The sequence below is a fragment of the Micropterus dolomieu genome, linkage group LG14 (assembly GCF_021292245.1).
Source record: "Micropterus dolomieu isolate WLL.071019.BEF.003 ecotype Adirondacks linkage group LG14, ASM2129224v1, whole genome shotgun sequence".
Classification (NCBI taxonomy): Eukaryota; Metazoa; Chordata; class Actinopteri; order Centrarchiformes; family Centrarchidae; genus Micropterus; species Micropterus dolomieu.
This window is the reverse complement of record NC_060163.1, coordinates 12112906-12124678: the sequence shown is the minus strand read 5'-3', so window position 1 is coordinate 12124678 and position 11773 is coordinate 12112906. Positions and strand designations below refer to the sequence as shown.

The 11773-nt window shown below is 40.3% G+C and overlaps 1 protein-coding gene across 2 annotated transcripts in view; it reads left to right on the top strand.

The window, feature by feature from the left end:
- The window catches only part of LOC123983184 (ankyrin repeat and fibronectin type-III domain-containing protein 1), a 153058-nt gene continuing 141285 nt past the window's right edge, over positions 1-11773 (top strand). The window contains exons 1-2 of one of the 2 annotated variants that reach the window (XM_046069324.1): positions 1-312; positions 4193-4287. In XM_046069324.1, coding sequence (XP_045925280.1) covers positions 4271-4287 — 17 coding nt within the window. In that variant the 5' untranslated portion in view covers positions 1-312; positions 4193-4270. Of the gene's footprint in view, positions 313-562; positions 789-4192; positions 4288-11773 lie in introns of those variants that run through there. The other variant, XM_046069323.1, reaches the window with a different exon arrangement.

The following is an 11773-nucleotide window of genomic DNA, read 5'->3' as shown; positions in this document are numbered from 1 at the left end:
ACACTATAAATCTCTTGGATTACAGTGATTTATATTCAGGCTTGAGTGAGGCGGGGCAAAGCATCCTTTGATAGAAGCAGGCAGAAGAGTTGAGAATGAGTCTGGGCGGAGAAAGTTGCCGCTAGACGTTGTTTCTCACATGTCGTGTAAATGCTAGTGTTCACAGTGTCTACAGGACAAGTTAGAAAATGTTAGTACCGGAGTAACAAACCTAGTTGCCTAATCTTTTAAGCGGAGCGAAAACAAGTTAAGTAGTTGACGGCAGCTAACCGCAACACGGCCCAGAAAGGGAAGGAAAGCAAGGAAAGCAAGGTATGCGATTGAATGCATCTTTGAACACTTCTTTTTCTGTCTCCATTAGCTTATACACTTGTGCACTTGTCCTTCGCTAGAGCGACATAAGATTTCAGCAGCGTCTCTTCTCTTTTGTGCTTATTTCGACTAACTTTTCAGAAACGACTGAAAGTTGCTCGCTAGCTCACTTCACTCAACACTTGCGGGGTAACTTATATTGTTTTCTGTGGCCACTGTCGGTGCGTACACACTGTTGTCATGACACTACTAGGGAAACTCACCGCGAGGCACGTTGGGAGACAAAAGACACCAGCTTCAGTGTTCAGCTTGCTTTAGAACTTTCCCTCTCAATAAAAACGCCCCTAAAAGTTCAACGAAAGTCTAAAACTTTACCACAAGGAGCGTTATGTTATTCTCTTTTACTCGTCTGCATGGAAAAGAACGACAGGCAGCTGTGGGATCCTGTGTCAATGGAAAGAAGAGCACTTTGGGAGGTAAGGGGGGCCAGGAGGATATGTGAAAACTGTCGGGCTAAGGTGTGTCCTGTGTTTATATGAGACAAATTGTGACCCTGCTAGTCAGGAAAGGGATGCTTTTAGTCGGCGCTTTGCTGTTTTATGGCCAACACACATGTGGAAATGACATGGCTTCCACAGTAGAGAGTGTACAACACAATTGTCTTAGGGGAAAAGGAAAAAGATGTGTGTGTGTGTGTGGGGGGGGGGGATGTGTGTCATTGTAATTTTATAGGGCATGTGTGTGTAGATAGTAGGAAGGGTCAGGGTCACATAATATGGTCATCAACTCATGTGAGGACATGAGGAGATGCAATGGTAGAGTGGGAGGGGGGTCATTACTACAGATGTTACTAGTATACACACATCCAGACAGAGCAAATCCGGCAGCTATTGGTGTGTGGCTAATGGCAAGCAGGATAAGCTCTCCTCTGTGATGAATCATGATTATACTTGTTTACTATCTTGTGCAAGGGAAGGTTTTACAACTCCAGATGCTAAAAGATGACAATCTCATGGACCAGTGCCGTACTTGTTGTTGAGTGCAATGCCGGCAAAATATCAGGCAACATCAGCATCCACTCCTATTGCTCAATACATAAAACACCGGGCGGCAAAAACACTAGGAAGTCACGAAGCTTCCTATATATAATTATTACAATCTGTTCCATACATTTTATAAACCTAATTGTCTCAAACTTTTCTAACAACTAATATCTACAATTAACCATGGAAGCATAATCCACTATTCAGTTAATCGACTAATCATTTCAGCTTTGAAAGGTTGTAGGTTGATTGTGTAGCTTTTAGAAGTGGGAACTATTGAGTGACACATTTAATATTATTACCATGTGTTGTCCATGATTAAGATCATAATGTCATAATACAGTAAATTATATGGTATGTTATACTATATATGACATAAGTCAAACATCAATATACTATGTAACTGAAGATCCCTTTTGACACTGTGGGAAATGTATTTTGTCAAATTATTAACAACATGCACTGTTCCGTTTCACACAAGTGTTGTAAACCAGGTATATAAAAATTTATTTTATACAGTATATGTGCTAATCTAAAGTGACAAAAGGCTGAAATGCTAGAGCAGGACAGTTACATTTCAAATTTAAGTAATTATATATTTGTGATTCAATCGAAGCAAAAGAAAACTTAAAATAGTGAAATAATGCAGAGACCCTATCTAAATGAAATCCACTGAACATATAGTTCTATACAACAATACTGTATGTATACTGGTTTTATACTGATTTCCTTTAGATATTTAGATGATATTACAATCACAAAATAGCTTCCAGTCATGTTTATTATGCACTTAAAGATGATATATGGCAACATATTGCTGCATTGATTATTTGTCCTGCCAGATGTCAGCCTTCCATCTCTCCTTGTGTGTTGGGGCATGCAGCCGCATCCCCCCAGCTTGGCTTGGACCCGCAGGGCCTGGGAGACTGACAAAGACACATAAACTTACAGTAGACACACACAGAGTTCATACACTCATGCACATGGGGCAACATGAACAAGACTACATCAAAGATACATCTGTTTCTTATGCATGTTTGATGGGACAGGAAGGCAGTGGCTGGCCACTGCTCCAAGTTACAGCACAGATTGGTATGCATGACTAGATGGAAGCAAAGCCGTGAATGTGAGGGACTTTGGTGAGGGAAAGAAGGTAGATACAGTACAGATATGTGAAAAAACAAATGAAACATGTTTATAATTTGCTTCTTGTCTATTTTTCTTAATTCTGTTATAAATGACAGATGACCCTTTGGTTTAATAGAAGCACAAAACCAGGTGTTCATAGAAGCAAAGCTTTGTTTATTTGGCACTAATCATATGATGACCAAAATGGTAAGCGGATGGAAATCTGGATCGAACCGCAGCACTTCATGAAGCTGAGACCCTAGTGAGATAACAACTTTTTCCTCTGTTGTCTTTTGTCCCTGCTGTTTGATGTATTATTGGCCCTTTTAGCTGTCAGCAGCCTTGTCTGGTTGTCAGTCTGTTGCCCAAACGTTGCCAATCTGGGACACAGTTACAAAAACTTATTTTTATTCTTTATTTTTTATCTTAAGAAATTAAACTTATAATGATATGAAATAGAGAACACCAAGCGATCTTCACATTTCAGAAAGTGTAAGTAGCAAAGTAATCAAACTGCCAGTAGTTTCAGTCATGTTTGTGATTTAATTATAGTGAAAACCAGAATTGACCTTGCAGCACAATGCGGCACTCACTGTCAACAGCCGCTGTCCTTGCTTTGCCAGAATTTTCCTTTCAAATCAGTGAAAGCTGGGATTGGCTGCTTATCAATTTTGACTGTAGCAGACCTTGGCACAAGGAGATAATGCACATCCCAAATTTAACTAAAGTTCACCTTTCAAAAACACTCAGCACTTTGGATCAAGGGAGCGTCCCGTCGGCTCAGCTCGACAGTATGTTTCCGTTCTCGCCAGATGTTCTGCTTAATTAACATGCTGGCTTGGGGGCGAGAGAGGCTTCACCACCCAAAAACCCATACACAGTTTATCCAGGTGCCGCAGCTCTGCATAATTACCTCACATTAACATGAATAATATTAATTAGATTCATGGCATGTTTTCTTGAGTGGGAAATAGGTCAGTGTTATTGGTGTAGAGAAAGGTTTGATGATTAAGAAAGTCTTTCGAATGTTTTTAAAGCTCCCATGCACATTCTATTGAATGGAGTTTCGCTGTGTGTGTGAAGAACATAATAGAATATATCTATGCCGTGAAGCACATTTAAAAAGTCAGTCAATGGCACTGCCGTTCAAATATACCACATGAAAAATCAGACAAAAAGTAATGCTAGTTTAATAAGATCCTCTGTCAGGATGAATTGAAAAAGATGGAGAGATCTTAATAATCCTGACCACATTTATTTGCTTCAGCGCTTCTTGAAATTTTTTAGATGGTTAAGTAGCGGTACGGGTCCTGGTTAGTGACAGTGAATACATACAGGAAAGTCAGAGGACAGCAGAGAAACCAAGGCTAGCTCTGTTTCCATCATAAATCACACAGTATGAAGACAACTTTGAAACTCAACACCTCAAGATTGGAGAGGCCTACAGAGGCCCTTAAAGAGACAGAGAGAGGGTGACAGATATAGAGGACAGACAAAAGACAAAGTTATGGTTTGAGTTATTGTACGGTATTGTTGTGTGTATTGTTTCCAAAAACACCAATGAAACCTCCACTTTTAAAATGAATGATGATTTTGATGAATGATTGAACGATACACAGCTTATTCATCAGTTTTCTGTCTTTATCATATGTTTAAGTGTATGCTAACTGCTAACTGGTGCCAGGCTAACATGTGTGTGATGTTCCCAGGTAAAAGCCAGAAGTCACGCTGCAAGAGGAGGACTACCAACTCAAACCTGGGAGCCACTGGAGTCCCAGGGTGCAGGAATGGAGCAACTTATAGAGTAAGAGAGATTATGTCTATTTGTCTTATTTGACACTTGGTTTTACACCGTTTGTTAACATAGTGTGTTTTCTAAATTAACTTCCTGTCTTTATTTTGGGGCTTCCTGGAACTGTTGTTGCCCACTAGAGAAGCCTTTCAGCTATATATACTAGCAGATTACTTCAGCCTGCTGGGTCTCTTGGATACTGTACAATATGACTTGCAAAAACACTGCAGGCCTTTGGGATATATATATATATAAGAAATGGAAAACGATCCCAGTTGCACGATAGAACTCTTTTGGCAGCTGGTGACATCTAAACAGATGATCTGTGTTTCTCCAACCTGTCTCTCAACTGTTTTAGTGGGACAGGTTGATGAGGTGCTTGAATCTTTACAGCTCTACATGTCTGGGCATTTTGAAGGACTGTTATTTTCTGTTTTTAGCCAAACATATCATCATCCAGTATGCAAAAAGGTTGCAGTTTGATTTGATTAATGCCGTTTCTGAGAAGCACGGGTTAGAAGCAGGGAGGGCAGGGAATACAAAGAGACCCACGTATAATTACACTTAAAATTACAACATTTCGGTAGCAGTTGCATACACAAATCCACTGAGGCACACAATTATACATAAACTTGGGAGAACACAAACACAAACATGAGTCAGACAAACAAACGTGTCAGCAGAGGGATTAAAAAAGCCTGGGAATGATGCCACAGAGGAGTGATAATAAAACTGTATGAAGGCAACCCCACACTGTTGGGGGATGGGGAGCTGATAGATAGATAGATACGTTCTTATCTATCTATCTATCTATCTATCTATCTATCTATCTATCTATCTATCTATCTGCCTCATACTCGGCTTCCTTTATTTGTTGTTCTCCATCAAAACCAGCTTTTCTACTTTCCCCACATAGTAGCTTCCTGTGCAAATACATCCCCTCCCCTCTTTGTCAGTGCTGCTGTGGCTGCGTGGAGTGTGATAAGTTGTATCTTATTGGCTCTACTGCATGTCCTCTTCCCTTCTTCTGAACACATTCTGCAGACAACAGGAACAGGGTTGGAATTGTGTTTCTGGGGTGTGTGTGCAAATACAGTAAGTGCTGGATTTCTGTGTGTGTGTGTGAGTGTGACTGTACATTCAGGTATGTGTGTGAATCACAGACTCCTCACTTGTTACTTCATTATACCTATCGCTCATCGGCGCGAGTAGATGCAACATGTATAATTCATACGCGTGACTGTGCCTAGGAAGGGATACGTGCCTACATGCTTTCCCTCCTACTCCTCCTACACCTCAACCTGTCAAGTGAAGCCATTCATTTACAGTATGTCAGCACTGGCCCCACTCATGTCTCACATTCACCGTGACACATCAGTGATTGGTGAATCACCCTGCTCATCCTATGCCAGCGAGACTGGCTTCCTCCTAATGCTGAGGTTACGGCACCGACCTGCACAGCGAGGGGTTCCTGAGTTGTGCAACTCCGCTGTCCTGTGACTCACTGGTGAGTCATCGCAAGAAAGAAAGGGGCTATAAATGCACCCCCATGCAAGTGTACACACACATACACTCATGCTTGTAGTTGTACACACGTTGCACATGTGCACACAAGCACACACCTTATTGGTTGTTAGACAATCTCTGTTGGAGTCACAGTATGTTGATGATCACCGTGGTGTGTGTGTGTGTATGTTTCATGTTTTAAATCCCGGTGGGATGAATGCACACCATGGGGACAAAAATTTAAGGTTTGAGGGTTACTTGGTTTAATGATTAAGGTTACAATTAGGTCAAGGTTAGGGGTAGAATAGGGGTTAGCTATGTAGTTGTGATGGTTAAGGGAAGGGTAAGGGGCTAGGGAATGCATTATGTCAATGAGATAACAGGAATAGAGTAACAAGTGTGTGTGTGTGTGTGTGTGTTTGTGATGTGTGTCATAAGTCTGTCCCCCCACCACACACACACACACACACACACACACACACACACACACACCATTATTTATAATAATCAGCATAATTGTTATGGTGTTTGTCTTTTCCAGATAAAGAGTAAAAAGCAGAACCAGTAATTGTTTGACACTTGCATGCATTACAATTATTGTTCTGTTGATGCAGCCTCAATAGGAGAGGGTCAAGCATAATAATGAGGGAGGGACTGATATTTGTGGTAAACTGTGTTCACATTCAGCCACTAGAGGGAGACACAACCATTAGTTTTAGAATGAAAGGTTGAGTTCTGTTGTAGTTACTGTATATTATCATTATCATCTGAACTCAATGTTGACTGTCTAAACAGCATCACATTTCATTCTTACTGTAAATCGATATCTTTTTAAGGATGTTTGTTACTTGCCAGTGCATTGCAACAGTTTTCTTTATCTAAGTTTAGGAGAGTGGGCCATAATGCCACTTCATTTTAATGCCTCATAACATCTTTTTACATTAACAGTTTCTCTGTCTTCATGCAGTTTTGAACTCCTAAGAGGGGCATTTGCTTATGCGAGTAGCTCTTCTACTACTCAAACACAAATAAAATGGAACTTGCATAAATTACATCAGTCAGATCTTCCTGAATTAAGTGTGGCTCAATATTAGATTGTACTCTTTAATATCCCATGAGCAACCTGTCATGGCTTGACAGTTAAATGCAAGTGTGGTGACGGCTTTGTAGCAGTGGGACTCTAGAAACCTCATAATTCTCCTGCCTCTGCATCACAATTTAACTTGTATTACAAAGATAACACTGGCATTTACCTAAAAGGGACCATTATCAGAAATTTACACATCTAAATTGTCGTGTTAGATTTAAAAGAATTGGTATTTATTCCTATGGGATACCCTACAGTGCCATTGCATAAGAGATAGACACTTAAATATGGCTCTTAGATTCCTTCTCTTCCCTTGCATGTTTTCCAAGAATGGATTTCTTTGGCATAAAACAACAACAAAAACATCCTGTGCAAACAAAATGTTAGATATGTATAGAACATATTTTATAACTCTTATTAGTGGAGTCATTAATGGAGAAACACATCTGAAAAAGATTCACACTGACTTGTGAAATATTTGTACAAACCACAACAATTGTTTTTTGATTAATTGCTGAGTCTTTAAAATGTCAGTTAAGTGAAAAATGCCCTTTGAGAGCCCAATGTGACGCCAAAAACGACAAACAGTAAAATGTTTTGTCTGACCAGATTCCAACAATATTCAGTGAAAAAAAATAAACCAGATCCTCACATTTGAGATGGTGGAACCAGTGAATGTTTGGCATTTTTTAGCACAATAAATACGATATCAACTATCGAAATAGTTTGATTAATTTTCAATTAATTGACAGATCGTTTTAACATTCAAGTTGTTTACCACGTGCCCTCTTAATGACAAATTAGTTTTTTTAGACAAATATTGCTTCAGATATGAAGATAAACGTTCACAGATGCATTTGCATTATTTGTATAGGTTTAAAAATGTACCTCGCTTTTAGCAACATTTTAATGAACTATTGAGGAGTTGAAAGTTTATTTTAGTTTATTATTTTTAAACTAATGTGTTTTGTAGTTGGATTCTGAAATGTATCTATGTAAACTGATAGCCTATAGGAGATGATTCATGTTCCATTTGGGGACAATAAAAGTGTCATCATCATCATCATCGTCATCGCTATCGTCATCATCAAATTGCTGTCACAGGCCTAAGCAATGCTGGATCATAGTTAGGGTCATTCTTCACTGGAAACTGTAGCAGCAGTCAAAACTTCAACTTGATGAGTCTTATGTACTGTCTATAAAGTGACATGAAGTATTGCAAGGTTTAGATATGGTTGCCTTGGGCAACAAATAAAGGAGATGGCCGTCATGCAGCAATGTTTGGAAGCTTTCAACAGCTCATTCATTTCCCTCTTTGTCTCCGTGCACATTGGTGTCATTTGTCTGGAACAGCTGGCCAGAGCAAATTAAACATAAAAAAGATAGCAGTCCCCTTTTCTGGGGATTGAATTACTTGCACTGGGGTTAAGCTGCCAGCAGTCTGATCGGGTGCTTCAACGTTAGATTTATTCCCACAGCCCATAAGGAAATCAGTGTAAGGGAAATTGAGGTCTAAGCTATTTGAAGAGGAAATGGCCACAGTCAACTGGGGGGCTTTACACAGTATAGATTTAAGAAACCAGAGGCACGGGGCTGAGGTTGAAATCAGAGTTTCCAAAACCCCAAGTGTGATGCACAGGTGCGTGACAAATTACAACCTAAAACAAGTGCAGATGCTTTCATACGGCTCCAGCGGTCACGGGATGTTTTAATGATGATTAAAATGATGGAAAGTTACATAAGTAAAGAAGATTCTAAGTTCACTTAGGTTGCTGGTTTGTCGATGTGAGTAAGATAAGACTTGTCACAAATATCATTAGGCTCGTGCACGCTTTGTGCATTTCTGTGGGTTTTACTCATGTTGTGCAGGTAAACAGATAAGAAGAGAATGATTCCTAGTTAAGATGTTTATTTCTTAATCTTCGCTCTGATGAACTGATTAAATACTATCTGTCGCAGTGAGCAGGTAACTAGAAGGGCCCTAATTGGTCATTTGGGGGCTAAACTGTCAGACTGAGAGAGACAGGCGTGCACAAACAAGTCGATGTTAAGACTTCTAGCCTTTACATTTGCAGCAATTTATGTGGATCACTTTTTTTTAAAAAGCGGATTGATGGGTGCTCCAGATCTCAAGGCCTCCTTGGCAATTTTTTTTATACTCAAATCATAATTTTAGTAACAATAAAGCAGGACATGCTACATTTAGCGTTATAGCAATTATTATTACTATTTGCCCAGGGCACATTACAACCAAACTACAAACATAAAACATCTACACACCCCTCGTCTGGTCCTGCAAAATACAGAGGCTTGGTGTGAAATTAAGTCATTATTACAAAGTCGCTGCTGTCTTAGGAACCACTTAAAGCGTTCTCATCAAGCCACAGGTTCAGGATTTGTTTGGCCTAATGACAGTGCTGTCAGACCAGTTTGCTTGTTTTTTTTACTGTTTTTGTTTTTCGGTTTAGCTGGCCTGTTTATATTTGTCACAATTCAGTCCTTGAGGTGCCTGTTTATTTTGCGCTCATCACAATGCATTCATGCTGGGTGGCAGGCGGCTGCATGCATTTGGGTTGAGAAAACAGATTATTGCTGCCTCACAGGGAATGCTGTGTGTCTGTGTGTTAGTGAGTGACTGTGTCTGATTCTGATTCTCTGAGGCTGTGCGAACAGCATAGCTGGAAGGTCTCATGTCTGTGTCTGGAGATAGACATGATCTCAGCACGCTGTGAAAACCATCACAAACATGTGGTGCCCCCACAGGCTAACACGTCCTTTTTATTGTCATTATGTTTTCCTGTTGTCTCTTTCTTGTTATTTTATCTTTTGGTGTGTGTGTGTGTGTGTGTGTGTGTGTGTGTGTGTGTGTTTGTAGCTAGCATCAGATGAAGAACAAAACACAAGCCACTCATCCTAAAAAGTGTGTTTTAGTGTTGCGACCACCACCGGAGGAGCACTCATCTCACGCCGAACACTCCGCCTCCACATATACACGCACAGACAAATATATACAGCACCGGCAGCCTAATCACTCTCTAGACAATGGTGACAATGAAGAACGACACAGCGCAGTTCAAATTTAACTGAACTGCCGCATAATGAATCATGGAGGGCGGTCGGCTAGACATCAGACGTGAGCAAAAACAGAAACAGTGGTCGGCTTCCATCAAAAAAGGGTGTGTGTGTGTGTGTGTTTGTGTGTGAATGTGAGGAAATCACTGGTGTGAGGTTAAATATTCTTCTGAGATGTTTATGTGAGAGAAAAACAAAGACAAGTCAACAACTGTGTGCGCGTCAGTCACTTGATTGAAAGGGGGAGAGAGAGATAGAAATAAGAAAGAGACAGTGCCTTTTTGGGAAGTAATAGTTTCCCCCTAGTGTTGCTGTTTCTGTCCCAGAGATGTATTGAAAGTGTCACATACAACTACTTTACCCCACATGCTTGGTGAATGACATTATTCTCAGCATCAATTGCAAATTTATTTCATTGCATAGAGGAACAAGTAAAATCCTGCGTCAAAACACTGACGCGTATAGTCGTGATGCACTTCTGCCATGTACTGCTTCTGAATTGTGTAAAATCCACTGGATGTTCAAAGAGAAGTGAGAGCGGTTTGAGATTTATTGTGTGGCTCAAGGACACTTACCTACACCGGATGTGTGCACACACGGTGGCTTGAGCCCAGTAAAGGTGTTCACTACACTAACTTGCTGCTATAAAGGGGATTAAGCTAGAAGCAGAGAACAGGAACTTTCAAGCAGGGATGGGAAGATTGGAACAAAATTAGGATACTTGGGAATATTCACAACCCAACCCTTCAAATGTATTATGTATGTATATGAATTGCACTTTTCAAATGTAGGGCTTGGAGGCTAACCTCTTTGGATACGAGTATGGTTTTTGGAAGTGATGATTCATAAGCAATTTTAGAGGTCAAAGTAGGTTAAGGGAGTTCAAGAGAAGTTCAAAGTCAGCAGTCAATACTCATCTTTTATTCAGACCAGCTCTCAGGACTCTCTAAATTGCAGTGTGTCTGACTGGCATTATGCAGACTGGGAGGGGCAGTGTGACATTATAGAGTGAGAGAGGCAGAGATGGATAAACGGGTAGGAAAAAAAGAGGAAGTAATGGAGGGAGAGAGGAAGAGAGCAAAATAGAAAATAGGTGTCTGGGTCCAAGTCCAGGCAGAGCACTTCCATTCTCCCTGAGGATGATTAATTTAGAGAATTCTGGCATTCCACTGTGGTGTGTGTGTGTGCATGATTACCTGTGTGTTTGTGCCTGTGTGTGAATGTATTTATCGAACAGTGCTCATTTAGTCCTTTTAAAGAACAGTGCTCTATTCAAAATACATACAGTTTTAAGCAAATGCTGAGCAAAGTTAACCTTGTTGCCTTTACAATAAAAGTTATTAAGAACTTAGGAACTGGCTTTAGTGAGCTCACAGTGCAACGGATGGAGAAGACAGCATACAACAGAGCATACTGATATAACTGCAATATAAATTGTCTACTGAAAACACACAAAATACCATAGAAGACAACAAGCTAGAGACATGTACCTTAAAGTGCCAAAGGGTAACTGCTCAAGAGTCAACTAGCCTTAGGGAGTGTTCTTCTTTTGATCCTCTCACACATTTAAAACAAACCACTATGTCTGCTCCCTGAAGGCAGTTCTCACAGAGGGGAGATGCTGGATGAGAATCATCCCTAACAAAATTCAGAGCCCTTTGGTGACACTGAAATTTATAAAGTGAAGAAAGGAAGTAGTCAGGCTACCAAACAAAGCCGCGATAGAGAAAGTTGATTCACAGCTGATCATTGCTTTTTGCATATAAGGTCAGCAGATACTCTTTCGCATTCTTAGCTGGTTTCCAGGAAGCTTGTGTACATTTGTCTATGCCC